At 40.6% G+C, this 23,895-nt stretch overlaps 1 protein-coding gene across 1 annotated transcript in view; it reads right to left on the bottom strand.

The window, feature by feature from the left end:
* LOC145397876 (uncharacterized) overlaps positions 1-22,767 on the bottom strand; it is a 37,516-nt gene extending 14,749 nt beyond the window's left edge. The window contains exons 1-9 of the mRNA XM_080270910.1: positions 22,659-22,767; positions 16,201-16,538; positions 15,065-15,529; positions 13,607-13,702; positions 11,149-11,232; positions 9,349-9,432; positions 8,394-8,441; positions 3,181-3,459; positions 227-340 (exon numbers count right to left, since the gene is read on the bottom strand). Of these exons, the coding sequence (XP_080127036.1) occupies positions 227-340; positions 3,181-3,459; positions 8,394-8,441; positions 9,349-9,432; positions 11,149-11,232; positions 13,607-13,702; positions 15,065-15,529; positions 16,201-16,538; positions 22,659-22,767 (1,617 nt within the window). The remainder of the gene's footprint in view (positions 1-226; positions 341-3,180; positions 3,460-8,393; positions 8,442-9,348; positions 9,433-11,148; positions 11,233-13,606; positions 13,703-15,064; positions 15,530-16,200; positions 16,539-22,658) is intronic.
* Between the last annotated feature and the right edge of the window lie 1,128 nt (positions 22,768-23,895).

The raw sequence follows: 23,895 nt of genomic DNA, 5'->3' as shown, positions 1-23,895 counted from the left end.
TACCATGCTCTGTGGAATGTGCACCCTCCATCAAATAAACACATGGCCATATTCTCAACATACTTCCCGTGTTGGGGCAAACAGAAAGTATACCTATCCTGGCAGACTATTAAAGTCACTCCAAAGCTGAATGAAACTGACTGGAAATATTAAGAATAAAATTTAAAATACAGTACATCATTGGGCCAAAGTGGTTAACATGGGAACACACTACCCTGATGCTTACCTGTGTCTGAAGATTCTCAAGGTCTTCCTGGATTTTCCTAACAACAGCATACTCCTCCTTTGGAACTGGTGTCTGACTTGGATGCAGTGTCTCTCTCTTTATCACTTCAAGCACCTGGCAGGGAAAAAGGAAAACAGAATGCCCATAAGACCCTTTCAAAACTCTGGGCCAATTATGATATGTGGAATAAAGAATGACTAGCAATAATGATGCCAATTATATGTGGAAAAAAAGAATGCCTAGTTATAAAGAATGCTAATCACGACATGCAGAAATAAAAAATGTCAGTTATAATATGCAGAAGTAAAGAATGCCCGTTATAACATGTAGAAATAAAGAATGCCAATTATGACAGGCAGAAATAAAGAACTGAAGTCTGAGTAAATAATACATAACCTTTCCAAGAAAACTAATAAAAGAGAAGGCCAAATTCAAGATCCACTCATTGTGGGATGACTGGGCACATTATGTTAAGACTAGGGGTTGAATTTCTAGTGGCTCAGATTTCATAACACCTCTTCTATAATGATTTAGGCAGCTCTTTACACCTCAGTATCCTCCTGCATGTCATTGTTGCAAGCTGTATCAATATTAAAATTATAGAAATAACAAAATGACAAAGTTAAGGTGAAATATGCAAAATTAAATGCCAAGGAAGAAGTGCTATGAAGAGTCCTATGCCACTTAAAACAGGGATCTGGAAGTCAAAGACAGTGGGAGACTGAATGAAGAAGATCTCATGCATACCCTGTACATGAAAAAAGACCAAGAGCATTAGTTAACTTATTCATATGCATTACAGAACTGTACAGCAAAGGGTATGCTGAATAATGTCAAAGTTTCATTATACTTAAAGAAACAAATATAGTGCATGAAAAGAATAACCATAAGACACTTGCAGAGTTCTGTGCCACTTGGGGACTGCACTCTGCATGATGCCAAGCCATTTCTATTCCAATTTACATGATAAAAGTTGGACGGTTATATTCTAATTTACATAATGCGACTCAGGGATGAATGAGGCTGGTCACTCTCATTTTAAATGTCAAGACCAACTTGCCTAGCCCCAAGCTCCTATGCTCCTCGTGGGGCAATGTAGGATCGGATGATGAATGATGAATGAAAATGGTAAATATTTGGATGACAAAAACATCACCAGCCAGCCAGTGTTAAGCTCTTGAGTCAAATGACATTTTTCATTTTATTCTTGCTATCTCCTGGCCATTATATACAGCTTTCGAGACACTTTTCAAACTGAAGACGTCAGCCAGCCTGAACTTAGTGCTAAGCAATACTTCAAACTGAAGACGTCAGCCAGCCTGAACTTAGTGATAAGCAATACTTCAAACTGAAGATGTCAGCCAGCCTGAACTTAGTGCTAAGCAATACTTCAAACTGAAGACGTCAGCCAGCCTGAACTTAGTGATAAGCAATACCAAGACTTTTACTTCTGCAGGTAGCAACAGAACCTTACCAGGCAATTTTCTTTACAATTCATTAAAAAAAAAAAGGTGACTTACAATGAGAACTTACTTTGGTGCTACCCAATAACTTGGGTGGTGGTGGTGGTGATGGTGATGGTAAAATGGTTAGAAAAATGGCCTGCTGTCTGAATGGATGCAACTTTAATCCTAGACTGGGCCAGGGAAGTATGACAATTCAAGTTTTGTCAAAAAGGCTTATTGTTTTTTTTTTAGTTAGTTGTTTTCCGGGGAGGGGCACTAACCCTCCGCCAACCCTTTTAGTCGCCTATAATGACAAACAGGGATACTGGGGGAGTATTCTTGAAAAACCCCCCTACCCCCAGGGGGTTACGTTATGAGGAACACACTGAGGTGGTTTGGCCACGTGGAGAGGATGGAGGGTGAAAGACTGACGAAGAAAGTGTATGTGAGTGAGGTGGAGGGGGAAGAGGGAGGGGTAGGCCGAGGATGAGATGGAGGGATGGGGTGGAGAGATATATGAGAGAGGGGGGTGTGAGTTGGGAGCAGGGCAGTGAAATGGCGGGGGACAGGGTGACTTGGAGGCGATTTGTTTGTGGCCACCCCAAACGGGATTGAGGCATCTGGCAATAGATAGATAGTCAAAAAGGCCTTATATTCCAATGGATTCAAATTTTGTCTAAAAGGCCTTATCTACCAGTGGATTTGGGGGGCATGGTGCAGGGTTCTTGTTTGGCGAGCCACAGCTCGCAAATGCGAGTATTTATTCCTTTCGGCAAATAAATTTTACATGCAAGTCACCTTTTGGCAAAGAGAAAATACATCCACTTCAAAACGTTGTGACTGATTATTAAGTCTTTCCTTGTTGCCATTGTGAATGTTTAAAACCTCATTATATGATTCTAATCATCACAATGTGTAAATAAATAAATATAACTATCACTCGTAAAATATTTCGTCTCGTAGTCAGTTTGGCTACTAAAAATTTATTTGGCTCGTAAATCTAAAACCTTAGGAGCCAAATGGCTCGCAACCATCGGCAGTTAGCAAGAGTCCTGGGGTGGCTTAGTGGTAGAGTGCCTGGCTCAAAACCAATGAGTCAAGAGTTCACGCCCCGTCCAGGTAGCTAGCTGCCCTGCTGGAAGAGGTATGGTAGTGTTCTCCTGTCACCTAGCGGGGCTGTATAATCTATCAAGGCCTAGCCTGAGGAATTCATTTCCCCATAATAAAAATTATAAAAAATTCCACTGGATACACTGACAGGTTATAAAAACACCAATACTAATACCATCATACCAGTCTCAGTGAGACAGCCCTGCCAAGTGTTAAATATTAGTTGTGGAGGTGTGTGGCACATAGGTGGTCTGCTGCGCCTCAAGGAATGAACAGTCAAGTCTATGCTCGGTCACACTGATAAGAAAAATAATAGAAAAAAGGAAAACAGAAAGCCTATGCTCAGCCACACAGAGAAAAAAATAATTACAGAAAAAAGGAAAAACAGTAGAAACTCACATCTTCAATGCCCCCCAAATGGTTTGGCTGAGGAGAGTCCCTAGGCGTGCATGGTGCATAAGGCTGTGGCATCTCAGGGCTGCATGGTATCCCCTGTTGCTGATTTTGCTGTTCATGATGGGCCAAATCTTGTTGGTGATTAAAAGAGTATGACAAACCCTGATGTTGCTGCTGAAACTGATCCTGATTCTGGTAGCCACGCAGATTACCCATCTGAAACTGTTGCTGCTGATGTGAAACTTGAGGTGGACCATAAGAGGGATAAAACTCACTCTCCTCCTGGAAGAGTCAGAGAATACACAGCTGTATTGTTTAAAGTGGAGTGTAAAGGTGTGGACAAGCACCAAATTATTATGATTTTTGAAGCAAAATAGATGGTACAATATGTCTGACTTTTCTGTATTATTGCTGACTACAACCTGAAATACGGGATGAAGACTCATCACATCTAACAATTACTATACTCTTTTTCTATAACTTGGCCAAAAATTGCCATCTCTTCCTCTTGAATGCTGAGTTATAACAATAGATTAACCATAAAATATAATGTTGTCACAAAGAAGTGCCACGGAAAGGATGTAGTGCCACAGTATTGTCTTTTTCTGCTACTGGACAACATGAAATAAGCTGCAAAGGAATGAAAATCTAGGCCAAGTACAAGTAAAATCAGCATAGTGTTCCGTGAATGACTGTCATAAATTAGGGCTTGCTTACACTTTCATTCTGTTTTTGCAAGCTGGCCATGAGTGGCTGTAACTCCCAATCCTGTTGGTATAATACAAAAGGTCACTGCCCCCAAGCAGCAAGAAAGAAACTACAACTGTGATTAAAATGCAAATAATGGACAAAACACTGAAAATACCCTCCATAACTTATGTCTAAGCCTGCTTTTCTAGCTACACAGCATACTGTACAGATGAAACTCCATAATATGATGTAAAGTGGAGGGACTGTAAGAATATGTTCTGGAATGAGGTGAAGAGAGTAAGACAGGGTGGCAGTGAAGTTAGCAGGGGAGTGAAAGATAAAAATGGTAGATTACTAGTGGAGAAGGAAGAAAAAGTGAGCAGATGAAGAGAACACTTTAAGGAATTGTTGAACATAGAGGATGGAAGTAATGCGAGTATAAGTGGCTGGGGAATGGCTGAGAGAAGGAGAGAGGTGAGACGACAGGAAGAAATCAGTAGGATAGAAGTTGTGGAAGCAATGAAGAAAGTCAAATTGAGAAAAGCCCCAGGAATTGATGGAGTGTGTGGTGAAATGCTGAAGCATGGGGGAGAGATAGTAGTAGAATGGATGTGGAAGATGTGCAGATTGGCCTGGGAGGAAGATAAAGTCCCGGAGGATTGGAGGTCAGGTATAATTATTCCCTTGTACAAAGGAAAAGGGGAAAAAGAAGTGTGTGGTAATCATAGGGGCATTTGTCTTCTTGGTATAATAGGAAAAGTGTATGGTAGGATACTTATTGACAGAATTAGAGAAAGAACAGAGAAATTAGTTGGAGAAGAACAAGGAGGCTTTAGCAAGGGAAGAGGCTGTGTAGATCAGATATTCATTCTTAGATCTTTAGCGGAAAAGTTTCCAGAGAAGGGAAAGAAGTTGTATGTAGCCTTCATGGATTTGGAGAAAGCTTTTAGATCAGATAATGAAGGTAATGGAGAGTTTTAGAAGGTATGATTAGAGAAAGAGTGAATATTTATGAGATGCAGTCTGGGTTTGTGCCAGGTAGGGGGACCAATGATGCCATATTCATTGTTCGACAGCTTCAGGAAAAATATATTGGTAGGAGAAAGGATCTGTATTTTGTTTTTGTTGATTTGGAAAAGGCCTTTGATAGAGTCCCATGAGAGGTGGTGAAGTGGGCAATGAAAAAGCTTGGCTTGGAGGAGTGGCTGGTTAGGGTGGTTATGGCTATGTATGTGGGTGCTCGCACCCAGGTAAGAGTGAATGGAGATTTGAGTGATTAGTTTTCCGTGAATGTTGGTGTGCATCAGGGGTCAGTTTTGAGTCACATGTTGTAGTAGTAGTAGTAGTTGTTCCCTAGGCAGTCTGGCCGAACAGCCCCGAGTCCCTTAGGAAGGCCATGGCCGAGACCGGGCTTTCCCACAAAGCTCTCAAAGAGTGTATGTTGTGTTGTTGGCATATGTGATTGTGTGCAATACAGTCTTCCATAATGTGCTTAATAGTATGGGGTGCTGTGTTGCATCCTGAACAGGCATCAGTGACGGAGTCATCCAGCCTCTTCTGGTAGCTTAAGAGGGCTGGATGGTGCCCACATCTCAGCCTGGCCAGGTGGACCCTGTCCTCAAGAGGAAGATAGGATTCAGAAGGGTGGATGTCAGGAGGCTGTGCATGCAGCTGTGTGTTGTCTTTAAGTGACTGAATGGAGCGGTGAGTGATCTGAGTGTGGATATGCTTCTGGAAGCTGGTCTGAGGTGGGCGAGGGGGGAGAGATGACAGTATTTGTGTATGGTATCGTGTGCTGGGTGTTGTTTTGATGTTCCTTGGTGTGGGTGGATGTGCTGCCATGTACTGTAGTGGATGTTGTGGGTTTGTGGAGGCTGCAGCAAGAAACTGGGTGCCTCTCATGTCTAGGTGATCCTTGACTTTGAGGACTTTGGTTTCTTGATGTAGGTGGTCTATGGGTGTAGTAGCTGTGCAGCCTGTGATTATTTTTAGGGCCTTGTTCTGTATGGTCTGTAGAGTGTTGTAGTGTGTTTTGGTGAGGTTAGAAGCCCAGGCAGGGCTTGCATAATTCATCACTGAACGTATGTATTGTTTGTATACTGTGGTGGTGGTTTCTTTGTTGTGTCCGAATGTTGTATGGGCAAGTGACCTCAAAGCACTGAGTCTTGGTGTTATTTTATTTTTAATGTTTGTGATGTGTTGTTTAAATGACATTGATGTATTGTATGTTACACCAAGGATTTTGGGTGTGTGTGTGTGGTAGAGGAGTGTTGTTTATGGTGAGGTGTGGGATGTGACTGTGTTCTGCTGTCCAGTTTGTGAGAAGAGTCACTGTAGATTTGGCTGGGGCTATTTTGAGCCTGTTTGTGGTGAACCATTCGTGTAGTGTGTTGAGGTAAGGTTGAATGATGTGTGCAGCTGTGTTTGTGTTTTATTGCGTACATGTAAGTGTTATACCATCTGCATAGGAAGCTATGTGTATCTGTGGTGTGTGGGGTGTGGGTACATCGTGCATGTATAGGTTAAAGAGTGTAGGGGACAAAACAGATCCTTGGGGGACGCTGTTTGTAAAGTTTCTGATTTAGAACACTGACCGGCAAATGTTACGTGTGCACATCTGCCTGCTAAGTACAGTAGTTTGCCAGCCATCTTTTTGTGTTATTGTGCATGTTTGTGTTGAATATTTTGTTTGTGAGGCTGTGGTGGGGGATGGCATCAAAAGCTTTGCTAATGTCTAGTGTGATTAGGAGTGTTCTGTGTGGTGGTGGCCTAGTTGAATTTATGCCAACGAAAACTCTCTGTGTAAGGTCTGTAAGAAGGGTGTTTGTGGAGTGTAGTGACCTAAAGCCATGTTGTGACTGGGCTAGGGGAATGTGAGGTGTGACTAGTTGTAGTACCAGTCATTCAGTGACTTTGGAGGGGGTGCAGAGGAGTGTGATGGGGCGATGTGAGGAGGGTAACGTGGGGTCTTTGATGGGTTTAGGGATAGTGATGATGTTGCCATGCTTCCAGATGTTGGGTATTATGTTGTGTGAGTAGCTGTAGTTTGATATGTTGGTGAGTGCTTGTATGCCTTGTGGTCCTAGGTGTTTAAGGTGAATGTTGCTTATGTTGTCTGGTCCACAGGCAGATGAGTGCTTGAGGTTGTTAATGATGTGCTTCGTCTGGTTGTAAGTGAAAGGTGCGTAGTCTGGGTCTGTGGGGAACTGTCTCTTACGTCGGATGATACGTTGGTCTTCAGGATGGGGGTTTAGATGGCTGACTTGTGAAAAGTGACTGGTGAGAGTGTTTGCTTGTTGTTTGTTTGAGGGTATGGTGTCTGTTGTTGTGATGGCAGCGTGTGATTGTGTGGTGTTGCTGTTGGAAAGTGTGATGCTGTTTAGTGTTTCATAGAGTTTGCTGATGTTTGTTTTGTGGTCTAGTGTTTGGAGGTAATTTTTCCAGTTTAGTGTTTGCTGTTCTGATATTTTACTGTTTATTTGAGTGTTGAGTTCTTATATTTGTTGTATGGTATCTTGTGTATGGGGTGTTGGGGAGTGTCACAGTGTGTCCTGTTGTCTGATGAGGCCTTGAATTCTAGTGTGAAGTTGGGGTTGTGTCTCTTTCTGTTGCCTCTAGGGATGTGTCTTTTGTCTGTGTTTTGTATAATTGTATTGAAAGTGTGGACAGCAGTGTTGATGTTTGTGATGGGTGTACTGTTTAGTGTTCCCATGTTGTTTATCATGGTACTTGAAGCCCTCTCATGTGACTTTACAAACGGACTCCCATGGGAGATGTTGCATGCTGATGATTTGGTGTTGATTGCAGAGAGTGAAAGGGAGGCAGAGGAAAGGTTTAGGAAGTGGAGAGATGGTATGGGGCACAAGGGCTTAAGGGTAAATGCAAAATAAAACGAAAGTGATGATATCTAGGGTTGGTGGCAGTACTGTCAAAGACAAGGAAGAGTGGCCATGTGCTGTTTGCTACAAGGGCGTGGGAAGTAATTCCATCTTGTGCGGTGTTTGTGATAAATGGGTGCACAAGAGATGTAGTGGTATCAGAGGTAGACTGCGAGATAATGCTGATTTTATGTGTACGGCGTGTCGGGGAGAGCAGGTGGAGATTGTCAGGTGTGAAAGGATTGAACTTGCTGGTGAATCTCTTGAGTGTGTGGAAGAGTTTTGTTATTTGGGAGACATGTTGTGTGCTGGAGGTGGGGCTGGAGCTAGCTCTGTGGCTAGGGTGAGAAGTGGTTGGAAGAAGTTCAGGGAGCTCTTGCCTCTTCTGACAATGGGAGGACTCTCCCTACATGCTAAGGGGTCTTTGTATGCAGCATGTGTTAGGAGTGTAATGCTATATGGTAGTGAGACCTGGGCAGTAAAGGAGGAGGATATTCACCGGCTCAGATGTACAGAAATGACAATGATTAGGTGGATGTGTAGTGCGTCCCTGTGTACAAGGTCTGGGGAGGCTGGGTTTACGATGGAAGAGTTGAGAGGTAGGATGGGACTGGAAAAATGAATTGTTTAGAGCTAAGAGTAGCTTACCGGTAAAGACACGGTGGGACTTTCTGGCATCCATGGGTGGGGAGAGTCCTGGAAAAATAAGAGAAAACATGGATCAGTAGATGCCAACCCTAAGAAATCTTTAGGTTGAAAGGGTTGAAAGGTTGAATGAAACTGTTCTTAAAACCCTTCATCTTGAGGCCAACTTTAGAAGATGAATAACAAAACAGTTCTTGGTTAACCCTACAAAGATGATATGCTTACTTCAGCTACATAAACTCATCTCTTCAGGGCAAGAAAAAATCCAAGTGTACCTGTCATCATTAAGAGGCTGCCAAAGACTAGTGAGGCACTTCTCTTTGCTGAATAAAACTGCCTGGCAATAACCTGAATATAAACCTAATAGGAAGTAACAATTCACTGTACAAAACTCTAAACACAGTACCATGAAGTAGTTGGAAAACTGGATTAGGATGCAGATAGTCATCATGTGAGGATATCTGAACTAACGAACTCCACTGAGGTTAAAAATTGGCAAAGCTGAAAATAAAATGGGTTGTCACCCCTTAGACACATTTAATTACTGCTTCTAGCACTATACTGCACTTCTCAATTCTTATCAATCTTCTTTTAAGAATATCAGTTTACTCCTTATTCTACTACACGAATGGTTCACCACAAAGCAATGTTAACTTCACACAACAGTGAATATACAGTATACACATGTAATGCAGCAGCCAACTTGAACACACATGACATGGTAGGGCAAGTAAAATATACATGTTTTAGTAGTGTTTTACAGGCTCCTCAAGGGCAACTGCTTTGTAGGGCTGAGGAATACCACTTGACTCTGGAGAAGTGATTTGCCCCTACCCAATATTCAAACAGGTGTAGAAAGCATCTGGAGTGTTTGTTAAGTACATGTGGGTTGGATGACACAAGCTGGGCTATTTTGTAGACAGATTGATAGGTTGTGTATTGTTTTGATATGACTCACCAGATACTGCACTGCGTTACCAACATGCTGAGGCGACAAGCCGCAATAACTGGGTGTCTGGCCATGCTGTGGGCTGCCTCCATACTGACAAGGCAAAAACTTACATTAATATCTCAACAAATTAGAGAGATAACATTGCTTAATCCATGAATGAAAAAGCATCATATAATTATTCAGCCAGTCTGCACATAAAGTTTGGAATTAGTGCAGGTAAAATACAACTTTAATGAGACTTTAATGAAAGGAGAGAGAGAGAAAGTTGATTTCTGACTCTGAAGCATTTTTACAATGAATTACATGCAATTATAAGAATGCGTTAATTCATCATGAACCTAATGATGAAACACCTTCAAATGAGGCCAAATTGTTGCTGCCAAGTGTAATGAAAGCTTACGGAACACTTACTGTTTGAAAGCATAAATACTTGTCTGACAAATTTATTTATCATCCAATTCTTTAGTGCTTCATCAGGACCTACAGGACAAATACCAAGATAATCAGTTTAGACATTAAGGCAACATTAACTATAATCATTTTACTTTAATCTTGCCTAAAACTGTCAAGTTGATATCTTCAATGCTGAGTTGTAAAATGAATTTCAGTCACAAAGTGCTATGGAAAGTATACAGTGCTGCCGTACTGTCATTTCCTGCGATTAAATCATGCAAAATATATTGCAAAAGGACATAAATCTGGGACAAGTTACAGTAAAATGAATATACAGTAGTTACTCAGCTTTAATAGCATTATGTCTTCAATAAACCCAGATTACAAGCCACAACCAGCTGAAGCACCTTACCCCACTACACCACATGGTGTTCACTTAGTGATACTGTATGCTATCACCCAATGAAGTACAGTAAATGGCTCCCTGGGTTACAAAAAATTATTTGCCCTAACACCAAGCACAGAGTTACTGTACCTGGTTGTCACCATACAGAATGATCTGTAAACAGCATTCCACCAGAAACTCATCTAGCAGTATCTTGTGTGTTGTGGGGATGGCTAAGTATGCTGGAGTGGGTGTGGGTGTGGCAGTGAAGTAGAAAATAAAAATATGATGCAGGATATACGCTGATAACAATGACCGAGACATCCCTGCGACACACGAGAAATCACCCAGCAGTGTGGAAGAAGAGAGTTATATACAGGCTACCCTCTACAGTGAGGTACCAGTAATCATCATCATCATCTAATTCTGTGTTGCCTCATGAGGAGAATAAAAGCCTGAGGCTAGGCAAGTTGGTCCTGACATATAAGATGAGAGTGACCAGCTTCACTCATACCTGAGTGGCATTACATGAGCAATAAACCCTAACCACCCCTTGGATGTAAATCTACACATTCAATCCCATTGGAGCACCTTAATTACCCACTAAACCACCAGGTGCCATAATCTGGTTACAGTATATGGTTGCTACCCAGTGTAGTAAATGGTTTCCTGGTGTGCAGGAAACCATTTGGCTTCTCACTCAGTGTAGAGTCACCCACAGAAAGAAGGAAGAGAAAAGTAAGAAGGAAAGAAAGACAGAAGAGGAAGGAAGAAGAAAGGAAAGGCTGAGGTCCATCCATACCTTTTCCACACACCAAAAGTAAGGATCTGAGCTAGACAAGGATGCCTTCATGTGGTGGCACAGATATAACCACACAGCTCTGCTTCCCGGTTATACAAACATCCTTCACCTCCATCCCTATCCCCCAAGAGGATGGTGGAATACAGGAGATAGATAACTTCAGCCTGGGGTCCACTGGGTTCATGTTCCAATGAGCCTGGGGATACAAGACAAGGACTCTACTCACCATGTACTGATCACCAGCTGCAGGATGATGTGGGGACATGTCTATGTAGTTCGTAGTCTGAGCAGGCTGTCCAATACCCAAAAACTGACAGGGAAAACAGAAACAAGATTCATTTAATACTCTCAGGTTCATATTCTCACCAACCAAGGAGGTTCTCTGGCATCTCTTTCTTACTAACATAATTTTTGTATCTAACAGCTAAGCTAATGTATTCTTGTAAAGCTATGAGAGGAGCATGTGGAGTTATATGGAGAGACAGATTGACAAATGAGGAAATGAAGAGCACTGTGGTGTGGATGTGAATGTGATAGAAAGCATTAGGAAAAATAAACTGAGATGCTCTGGCCATGTGGAGAGGATGGAGAGTGAGAAACTAACAAGGAGAGAATATGTGAGTGAGGTGGATGGGGAGAGAGGAAGGGGAAGGCCAAAGATGAAATGCAGAGACAGAATAGAGAGGTATATGAGAGAGAGGGGTGTGAGCTGGAAGCAGGGCAGTCAAATGGAGAGGGACCAGGTGACATGGAGACGATTTGTTTGTGGCCATCCCTTATGGGTTTAAGGTGTCTCACAATAGAGAGACAGAAACCTATGAGCAAGTTTGTCAACAATTCTCTGACAGCACTGCATCCTGCCTTCATATTTCTTACTACCCAAACAACAGAATATCCATCTTTCTCATATTCTTTTGCTGTGTGCTTCTTATTGCAATCGTATACTGCAGGATTGTGACAACCTTCATTACCACAGTCAGGAGGTAGGTGTCTGTGAACTTTTGCTCATGGCTGTACATTATTTACATCATCCTTATCCATCCATCCATCCATGATCCAATCCATTAGGAGCGTTGGAGCCCGGGGCTAGGCAAGTTGGTCCTGACATTTAAAATGACAGTGACCAGCTTCACTCATCCCTAAGTGGCAGTGCGTGAGCAAGAAACCCCAACCACACCTTGGATATAAACCTGCACCAGCTCAATCCAACTAAAGTGCCTTAATTACTCACTAAACCACCAAGCACCATAATTTGGTTATATGGTTGCCACCCAGCGTAGTACCGGTAAATGGTTTCCCTGTGTACTTTTCACTCAGTGTAGGATCACCCATAGGCAGAAAGAAGAGGAAAGAATGAAGGAAAGAAAGACAGAAGAGGGAGTGTTAAGTCACCTGTATGCAGAAGGAAGAAGAAAGAATGAAGGAAAGAAAGACAGACGAGGAAGGAAAGAAGGAAGAGAGGAAAGGGCGACACCCAAAGCAGCATTATATTGAGTGAGTGGATGGTGAGCACCCCCACCTACCACAAATAATCAGGTGAGGGCACTCACCATCCACTCACTCAATGTAGTGCTTCTCTCGGGTGTCTGCCCTTTCCTCTCCTCCCTCCATTACTTCCTTCCTCTTCTGTCTTCCTTTCCTTCATTCTTTCCATGTCCTTCTGCCTACGAGTGACTTTACACTCCCTCTTCTGTCTATCTTTCCTTCATTCTTTCCTCTTCCTTCTGCCTGTGGGTGACTCTACACTGAATGACAAGCCAAATGGTTTCCTGTACACCAGGAAACCATTTACTATGCTGGGTGGTAACCATATAAACAAATTATGGCGCCTGGTAGTTTAGTGAGTAATGACGGTGCTCCTATCGAATTGAGCCAGTGTAGGTTTATATCCAAGGGGTGGTTGGGGTTATTGCTCGCGTAATTGCCACTCAGGGATGAGTGAGGCTGGCCACTCTCATCTTAAATGTCAGGACCAACTTGCCTAGCCCCGGGCTCCAATTCTCCTCATGCGGCAATGTAGGATTGGATGATGGATGGATGGATGGGGGGAAAAAAAAGTATAAGCTGTAATATGGAAAATGAACCAATACAGATGAGGTGCCAGAAAGCTTCCTCAGCCTCAGGGTCCAATGACCTATCTCAGGGTAATTATATCATCTAACCTTAGCCAGAATAAAATAAAAAAGTTATCTCAGTCATAAATTTGAATATACTCCGAAGGAAATCCTGCAAAAATACAAAACAGTGAATTCAAAGCAGTCTTCTGAGGAAAAAATGAGAAATGAAGAGACTACACAAAAAATAAGTACTGCACTGTGAAAAATATGGGAAATCAAAAGAGTGTCATACACAATTAAAAATAAGTTCTGTGAAAAAGTGAGAAATCAAGACTACATGCTCAGATTATATTGAGTACTGTGAAAACAATGATAATGAAAACAAGTAGCTACTGTGAAAAGAATGGGAAATCAAGAGTACACACTAAGAACTGTGAAAAAGATATAAACGAAAATAAACAGCTATGGTGAAACGGAGGAGAAATCAAGAGAGTACAGAAATAGTGTAAGAACTGTATTTAGCACATCTTACAGTACTCAAAGAACTAATAAGAAAAGTATATGAAAAATGAAAGAAATTACAAAAACATATTTTCACCTTACAAAACAAACATATACTGTACCAACCTCATTTTGGTGCATGAAGGGAGTTGAGAAAGCAGAAGTGGATATGTCATCATAGGTATCATAAGGGCTTGTGTAGTTATACCCACTTGCTTCTTGCTGTGAAAGGAGCAAATATATTTATTATTTATGAAGGCAAAACAATTGGGAGAATAGTAAATAAGTGAAGAGGAAAGTCGTTGTCATTGTCATCGTAGAGGTAGAGGTAAAAAAAAAAATTGATAGAGAGATGCTAACTAGAGTTTGCCTAACAGAATGAGCTACACTACCTTTCACTCACCATTCAAGCCCTGGGAATCCTGGCTCCACCTGGTAATTAAACTCACCATTTATGTCTTCATTTTTGCTATTAAGAGTGTAAAGAGTGTAGAGAATTACAGTAAACTCCCAGTTAAAAATCAATCTCAACCACATTCTGTGCAAGACAAGATTTAATTGAAGGCACCCAGAGAGCACATACCTTCCCCAATGCCATTTTCACCAAAATTTTAAAAATCAGACTGTAGTTTTCATGCTATGCCATGACAGAAAGCATAACTGTACTAGTTTTTCATCATTACATGAAGTTCAGGGCATTAGTTTTATAGACATTTTAAAAACTTACAAAAATGCCCTACCTCACATTTAAAAAAAAAAAAAAAAAGGGAGGGGGGGGGGACCTGTATTTGGATGAGGATCCACCTCAAAAGCTAAACAACTTTTCCTTGGCCAATGGGCTACCCCTCCAAAAAATTAATCAAAATTCAACAGTAACATTTTGAGATATTTTGTGGATAGACAGACACGGGTGACCACATAACCTCCTCCCAACTTTGCTAGCAGAGGTAATTATGTTCTGTACTCTGTTAAATACCAGCCTTATTATAAATCTATTGGGAAAAGGTACTTGTCAAAAATTCCAATGCCATTTGTAAAATTGATCAGCCAGTTCCCCTGATGTACAGTCAAGACTGTGTTGAAATAATCTTCAATCTGGGAGCTTAATTTTTGCCGTAGAGGTATTCTTGCCATCTCTTGACTTTTATTTACCACAGGACAGATTTTCTGAGCCAGAGGGGCGAGATATAGCCTTCACTGGTCCACAACCGCAAGAATAAAGCTAAACATAACTACAGGTTACTCTCATTTTATGACTGACCATAATCATTATGCCATCATTCTCTTATATGATCTTAACATTCTGGCTCTCTTATTTGGAATACGATCATTATTTTCAGTTAGACGATCATTATGACCCCTTGTGATACCGCATTCTTCTCTATATACAATTACCAATTTCACCTGTACAATTATTAGCATCCCTACACTTGATACATGATCAGTTGTTGTCTGAACTGCTTTCCATGAACTTAAACCAATTGTATAACAAGACTGACCTCCACTATGATTTAGCAATAAATAACCAACAATATACATTACTAGATTAAAAGTGTTAGGAAAGACACAAAACAATAATCTTACTGATAATCCTCGTGAAGTAAGTTTCATCGGTGCCCTCGGTTTCCTCTCTTCTGATGATGATTCTGTTTTTCTCTCCCTTGGTAGTTTCTTTGGTATACTCTTTACCTTCTTTCTTTGCTCTTCCTCTTCCTCATCATCAGGTGGGTTTTCATCATCTGAGGTTTCTTCCTCCTCCTCTTGTTCTTCTTCTTCCTCCTCCTCCTCCTCTTGTTCTTCTTCTTGCTCCTCCTCCTCTTCCTCACTTGCCTCTTCAACTATTATTTTCTTCACGGTTTCTACCTTCTTGTTTTTGTCCTCCTCTAGTTCCTCCTGTATTTTTGTATAATGATCATCTTTATCTTTAACAACTACATCTTCTTGTTTGACTTCAGTAGGACATAGTTCTTTTTCCTTTTCCTCTGTCTTATTTTCTTCTCTTTCTTTAACTTCATATTTCTCTATCTCCTTGCATTCTGCACTTATATTCTGGAAAAAAAAAAAAAAAAAAGAATGTTTATTAGCAAGCAATGCTTAAAATCATCATCCTCACCATCATCACCACCACCACCTCTTTTCCCACCTAAGTACTGTATTCAGAGAAAAAAGAATGAGAAAGTACTGTACATAAGTGGCATGTAGGAGGACTGTTGGGCCTTGATAGCAGGCTGTGAAGCCTATGCCCAGAGTCGTACAAAAAAAAAAAAAAAAAAAAAAAAACTCTCCTCCATTCTCTCCATATGATTAATTTCTAATGATTTTTTACAAGCTTGCACGTATCACCCTTGTTCACTTGATGGCAACTCTTCATTCCTTAATCCTGAAGTCATTTTGCAGAATCTCATACCAAGCATCCTTAAGTCTACCTCTTGGTTCTCTGTCCTCTACACTCACACTCTTAAATCTCTTCATACATTTTTATCTTCCCTTCTCTCTAATGTCCTAAACTCCAAACCATCTCAATCTCCCAATACACAGCATACCACCAGTGTTTGTTTCTAGTCCATCTATCAGATACTCACTCACAATTCTGTCATCTGCAGCTACTGTATGTCATTAGGGAAACACTATTCATCCAACTGGCCATCCTTACCTCTGGTGAGAAGTGTAATTACAGATATAATAGCACAATTACTAAAAACAGTACATAGGTACCACACCTGTGCCTGTTTTTCATCTTTAGGCTGAACTTCATCATCTGACTTTTCTTCTTCATCTTCTTCCACCTTTTTTTTCTTCTCTCGCTCTTCATTTCCTGTCTCCTCATATTCCTTGTCTCCCTCTTCATGGATTTTATTCTCCTCATCTTTGATCTCCCCTCTTTCTTCCTTCTCTTCATTGTTCAGAGAAATTTGTGCCAGGGAGAGTTCCAGATCAGGTATGTTTCTATCCACCGAGGAAGAGTGGAAAGAGAGGTGACTGAGGGAGGCTGAGAGACCAGCCACTCCCTCATCCTTCTTAGGGTCGGGACTGGGATTCCTGGGCCCCATCGTGTAACCTGTAGACACAAGGTGAGCGTGAGTGGCTAGTACACTGTAAAAGGTTGATCCCACCCCAAAACCAATCCACATCTAAGTCATTCTGGTTAGGTTAGATTAGATTGTATCAGGTTAGATTTGGGACAGCTCGATAAAGGATGGATTTATCTTGGGTCCTTAATGATTCAAAGAAAAAAAAATACAGTACAGTATCAGATGATTCAAACGAGTTGCTCTAAAGTGAAGATACGCAAGTCCCAACAGTACAAGACGTTTCAAAAGTTAGTCTCTTGTTAAAGCTCAGCATTCATGATGGAGAGATGGCAATTTTAGACCAAGTTAAAGTGGTCACAGTATAACGCTAAGAGTGCACTACTGGTATCAGTTTTAGATATGTTGATGCTACAAAGTTGGGTTTACACCACAGGTGGCTATACCAAGAAAAAAAAGTAGCTACACTGCTGGGTAGCTACCTGGGCCATATTACGGTATATTTACTGATGGCAACTGAATGCTACTACATGCAATTCATCGATGTTGCTCTAATGTTCATCTGGTTTCTGTTCTGGATCCACCATAACTGTTTATATCTATACTCGAGATAGACAGTCCTCATTACTTTAAGTCTGGTGTAACATGTATTATATACTTTGTACTGTATTTCTATACATAATTATTCAGTTAGTTGTATGTGACTGAATGTAAGTTGGAAACCTACATGAACAAATTTGCTGATACTGTTTTCTGCAAGTGTAGCTTGCAAAGTTAGCATTTTTGCAAGTGCACTCTATCGTCCACCTGTATCTACGGCAGTGCAGTTGGTCTAGGGTTGACATCACCGAGGGGTTTGAGCAAACTGAAGGTTTGGAAGATGGCAACTGGGTGCAGAAGGTGAGGGGTGTGAACATCATGGGTAGGGCTGCGGGAGGCAGATCCAAAAAGGAATTTTTTATATTATCTCATCCCAGTTTTTTTTTTTTTTTTTTTTAAATGAAAGATTTCCATCTGATTTGAATGATTTTAATGGTAATTTTTATTGGACATGCCTTATGGTATTTTGCTGTTTTTGCCCCCCCCTCCCACAGCGAAAGAAAAGCATTCAACAAAAAGGCTGATTTTAAAAAATTGATCCAAACACATGAAAACCGACAAAAACAAAGGCCACACCAAAATGGGGTAACTAACTGGGGCCTCAGACCCCTTCATGACATAAACCATCCAGGCTGCCACTAAGAAATGCACTAGAAAAACTGTTGGGCATTTCTGAGCCATCCATCCATCCATCATCCAATCCTATGTTGCCCCACGAGGAGTGTAGGAGGCTGGGGCTGGGCAAGTTGGTCCTGACATTTAAGATGAGAGTGACCAGCCTCACTTATCCCTGAGTGGCATTACGTAAGCAGTACACTCCAACCATCCCTTGGATGTAAACCTTCACCGGTTCAATCCAATTGGAGTGCAGTAATTACCCACTAAACCACCAATGCCATAATTTTGTTATATAGTTCCTGGTTTACAGGAAAGTAGAGTCACCCATAAGCAGAAGGATGAGGAAAGAATGAAGTAAAGAATGACAGAACAGGAAGGAAAGAATGAAGGCAGGAGGAAAGGAAAGGACAGGCTCCCAAGAGCAGCGCTACATTGAGTGAGTGGATGGTGAGTGCCCCCACCTACCACTTACCAAAGCAAAAAATCCAAAACACCTGGAGCAAGGTCATAAAATATGGTCTCAGGGTTAGGGGACTGAATAGGGAGGCTGTCAGAGATCAAGCTGTGCGCAGACACTATTAGATGACCAGGGGTGATGTAAAGTATGTAAGCAAGCTAGAGCCTTTATAAATACAACCATCAAAAACATCATTTGCTATCTCCTCTGACACCAATAGGGGTGCTAACACTGGACTGTGTTCCAAAATACTATAACTTTTTCACAGATACAATACTTTAAACTGAGGTGGACTGGCAAATTTTTGTTGTTGTTACCCTGGGCTTAAATGGATTTGAATCCAGTGGACTGCAGGAAATGTGGCCCCTACCATATTAACTTTGTAGATAGCACTGGAACTGTAACTGGCAAATCTTGTTCAATTAACTGGGGCCTTATTAGCAAGAATGTCAAATAAGGTTCCCAGCAATTATAATATGGACTTGTGGGTACTTTGTTAAGAATGGGTTAATCAACAGGTTCACTGTTTATGCAGATATCACCACCTGAAATCTGCTGTAGCCTCTCTGGGCGTAAAATGTAAGCATATTGTAATAAACACAAAACACACTTCAAAATACTTGCACTTGCTTCTGTTAAATAACTGCAGTGTTATCAAGTTAACACAGAATGCTAATGTTCTACAGAATTACTCTTGACATCCTTCCATACAGAGCTAACCTAAGCACCCTACAGATACTGGTAAATGTAGTCACACTGCTAATATTACATAACTTTAAAAACAGGCTCAGAAAGAAAAAAATATGAAGGGCCAGAAAATGAAACATGCTAATGGTCATATCAGGCTATACAGTACAGTATATTAGTAAATTTAAGTTTGATCCACTAAAGTGATTTTCCAGTGTCATACACCCACAGCACTCTCATAAAATTAAATTAGTGGCTCTTACTAATGGATGGATGGAAGTTTGATCCACTAAAGTGATTTTCCAGTGTCATACACCCACAACACTCTCATAAAATTAAATTAGTGGCTCTTACTAATGATAAGCTATGTATGTCACAGTAATTTTTTCAAACGGGGAACATAGCATTACAGTGGATTAATAAATTACACTATTTTCCTGTTTTACTTTGTTAATTCTTTATTGCTCCACCAGGGACGTAGGGAACTGTGGTTAAGCTACTAAATACTAATATTTAAGCAAAGAATGGTGAGTCTCTAGCCTCTAAATAATATTAATGCATCTTTTTCCTCATTTCACTGCATTGTCGCCTGGAGATAATGCAATCAGTCGAGAAACTTTACACGGCCAGAGCTCAACAAATCACTAGTGCAATAATGGAAAAAGGCTCAAGAATAAAATAGTTTGCATTAAATATACCTTTCAGCCAGTGCTACAACCACACGTGTGAAAAATGCACAAGAACAAGAGGTACTAACTGATTGCGCCACTTCCCACAGTAGTTATCGCAAGTTTATCCTCCTAATTGATGCCAGACTCATTCGCCCTCAGTTTCCAAACTCATTTATTTCACCACTCCATAAACTGCCAGACAAATAATGGTATACAACTTTTTATTACCTCAATCATCATTACGTATCTCTAGCGTTTCAGATAACATAACGTACAAGTAATACATAAAGTGTTTTTGTTAACTTGCTCTGGTAATAATGCTCTGTTCGGATCTATGAACGAGTAACTTGTGTTTATTGTTTTCATTCATAAGAGTGATATGAATGTTGGGATACTTATGGTCTTGATAGGAAGACAAACATTAAAATGCCATTTGACTGTTCCTACAGAAATATTTTTGCTCATAAAAAAATGACTCATGGAAAAAATAAATCTAAGCCAAAGCTAGGCAAGTATGGAACCAACCTCCTGCCTCTCAGTGTCAAGCCTTGTATAGTCTCGCGCATCAAGCACGTAGTAGGAAACACTACTTGATTGATTGCTTGATTGGGATATTTAATGCTGTAAAGATATCCAGAGTACATAATTATACCATAAAAAGGAGGTGGTGAGTCTTTTAACCCATCTACAGTCATCATTGCCCAGCATCACCATCACATAACTGTCATCCTCCTCACCTGCATTAACATCACTTATCTCTGTGGTAGGTGGGGGCGCTCACCATCCATTCACTCGATGTAGTGCTGTTCTCGGGTGTCTGCCCTTTCCTCTCCTCCATCCTTCTTTCCTTCCATTCTCTTCTGTCTTTCCTTCCTTCATTCTTTCCTCGTCCTTCTGCCTACGGGTGACTTTACACTCCCTCTTCTGTCTTTCTTCCCTTCATTCTTTCCTCTTCCTTCTGCCTGTGGGTGACCCTACACTGAGTGACAAACCAAACCATTTACTACGCTGGGTGATAACCATATAACCAGATTTTGGCGGCTGGTGGTTTAGTGAGTAAATACAGCCCTCCAATCGGATTAAGCAGGTGAAGGTTTATATCCAAGGGGTAGTTGGGGTTTACTGCTCACGTAATGCCACTCAGGGATGAGTGAGGCTGGTCACTCTCATCTTAAATGTCAGGACCAACTGCCTAGCCCCGGGCTCCTACTCTCCTCATGGGGCAATGTAGGATTGGATGATGAATAATGAATGAATGATCTCTGTTACCATCACCATCGCTTGCCATCGACGCCAGTACCAGGGGGGTGCTAGGGGGGGCTTAGCCCCCCCAAATCAAGGACTCAGCCCCCCCAAAATTGCAGCCCCCCAAAATAATAATAATAAAAAATCACCAGCTTACATAGTGTGCTTGCAGCTCCGCATTGACCCACCTAGCTTTCCCCCAACCCCCTACCGCCAATCCACTTTTATTCGTGCATCCATATTAGTTTAATACAATATTATTTATAGCTATATAATGTGATCAGTTATTCACAATTTACGTAAACCTATGACTCAAATCATAATAGATATAGTTTTCCATACTTTTTCCAAGCTTGGTTTTCTTTGAAATATATTTATTGCACAAAGAAAGCAGGATTGTATTACATTTATCAAACTTATTATATATTTACAATATATAATATGGTATATATTAATTACGAAGCTTTAAAATTGGATTACGCAGTCTAAAATATCTGATCTAGGCAATTTTTCACAAATTCGAATGTTAAGAGTATCGGAACTCGGAATGTTTGTTTACATTGAGAAGTGTTTGTGAACTGTGGCTAAATCCTGTGTTGTTTTCGGTTTTATTTGAATGTATTGGTTTCAGTGGCTGTATAGACGTTACTACGTTCCGGTATATTGCTAGCCACCTCACTTTACGTGTTCATTTTTGTTTTTACAAATATGAGATCTAGCCTATACTCTACAGTATAGTCAGCAGTACTTGGTTCAATCGACACGACTGTCAGAACTGAATGTCATTTCCCTTTTATAGGCTATTCTGCATTAATACATTTGCGGATATCAGCCAGCAGCCACTCAAGTGATGAAAAGGTCATTTAAAAATCCTCAGGGACAGGGTGACATAAGGAAATTCTTCTCACCCGCACCTCCAAAGATGACTCAGATGAAAGCCAAGAAAAAGTGGCTGTTATTGGGAATGAGGTGCCAGAAGCAACCCCAGATAACCCCAAAGCTGAACCCATTCAGACATGTGTAAGTAGCCCTATATCAAACTATTTCAGTAGTCATTTTATGAAGCTTAGGCCAGGATTTTGTTTTATTGATTTATTTTTAAATTGACTAGGCCTAGGCTATTTCTCATTGTTGCAAATATATTGTCCTAAACGTACAGAGTGGGAAAGTAGGCTAAAACTCTCTCTCTCTCTCTCTCTCTCTCTCTCTAATTATATTTTCTCATAATTTTTTTAGCCACCGCCCAGCACAAGTGATAACCTTGATATACCTGCTGAAGAACCGGCACGAGATCTATTTTATAATTTTTGTTTTTTTGTGAATGGCTTTGTTTTCCTATCACAGTACCGGTAATGGAAGATAAATCTTGGCAATTATATCTGTATACATTAAATAAAGAGCTTTTTTGAATTATCAAATTTAATATGGTAAGACTAAGAAACCGTTATGATACCACATAATACTAGCAATTGAAGAAAAACTATTATCTGCAAAAAAGCTGTATACAATTACCTTGTACACATTATATCATAAGGCTTACTGATACCTGGTATTACTGTAGGCCCATCAATATTCATGTGTCCTATAAGTTTCATATTATTAGCCTGTGAGACCTTATTTTACTTTTTCTTCATCTAGAGGCCTCAAAAATGCCCCTAAAACTGCTCACTTTCCGAAAATTTTTCAGGGGAGGCTTACAGCTCCCCCCCGTACCCCCCAGCGGCATAGGCTCGCTTCGCTCGCCCCCCCCCCCTTCTACCTACACCAGGGCTACAGCCCCCCCAAAATCTGACCCCTTGTGACGCCACTGATGGACACCACTGCCGCCTTCAACACCATCACCAATCATGTACATCATCAACACCACTTACCATTATGACTACCATCATCACTGCTATCATCATTGGTACCATTGTAGTGATTTTCATCAACACCGGTATCACCATCAGCGCCACTCACCCTCACAACCACTGCCCTCATCAATATATCACCGTACCGTTCCGATTTACCATCGTATCCTCGGCAAACCTCGTATGAAGTGCTGTGTGATAGGGCCTTAAGTCATCTTCACCACCAACACCGCTAATCACTATCACCATCATTAGCATCACCATCATCCATCACCATCAACCACCCTATTATGTTTTTGAAGCAGAAAAAAAAAAAGTATTTCAGTCGTTATAGTAGTTTTTTTTTTTTTTTTTTTTTTTTGTGCCAGGGCGATGGCGTCATTTGTATATAATCTTATTTTACCATATCCGCACGAGTTTATTCAGCTCAAAAGTTAGTCAAAAAATTAGTCAACACATCAGTCAGTCAGTCAGTTAACTGTGGTGAAAGTGAGATTTTTTAGAGCAAGCGGAAGTCTGTTCTAGATTCTCTCTCTCTCTCTCTCTCTCTCTCTCTCTCTCTCTCTCTCTCTCTCTCTCCATGACGTCTTCAGGGCGAGGAGGCCAGAGTTCGACATATATGTGTGTGTGTGTGTGTGTGTGTGTGTGTGTGTGTGTGTGTGTGTGTATAAACAAATAAAGGAGCTTTGACCTACTTAGGATCAGACTTGGTGGCTGAAGTTAAGATCACGTAAGAGGCTTAAAATATATATATATATATATATATATATATATATATATATATATATATATATATATATATATATATATATATATATATATATATATATATATATATATATATATATATATATATATATATATATATATACAGGTATATATATATATATATATATATATATATATATATATATATATATATATATATATATATATATATATGTCAAAGGAAAAGTCACGTGGCAAAAGTTGCCGAAAGGTTCAAGTTAAAGTAAGGATAAAGAGACTGAACACCGAGAAAGATCAGTCGAAGGTGAAGGTCACAGGGAATGGTCAGTTATCAGGGACAGTGGGCAATGTTGACTCCAGCCACATGATCCAATCTGAACCAAGGCTGGTGCAAGAGTTAAGGGTAAGAACACAGTATTTCAGTTTTAAGGGTTACTTGTTGCAGGTCAAGGTCACATGCAACTTCAGATATCCGGTCCTGAGACCAGATGGGGACGCGGGTGTTGCAATTTCTGAATGCTCCATCTTG

This window comes from Coenobita brevimanus, chromosome 43, assembly GCF_032717465.1.
Source record: "Coenobita brevimanus isolate Jiangsu-jjx chromosome 43, ASM3271746v2, whole genome shotgun sequence".
Lineage (NCBI taxonomy): Eukaryota > Metazoa > Arthropoda > Malacostraca > Decapoda > Coenobitidae > Coenobita > Coenobita brevimanus.
This window is presented reverse-complemented; position numbering and strand designations above follow the sequence as displayed.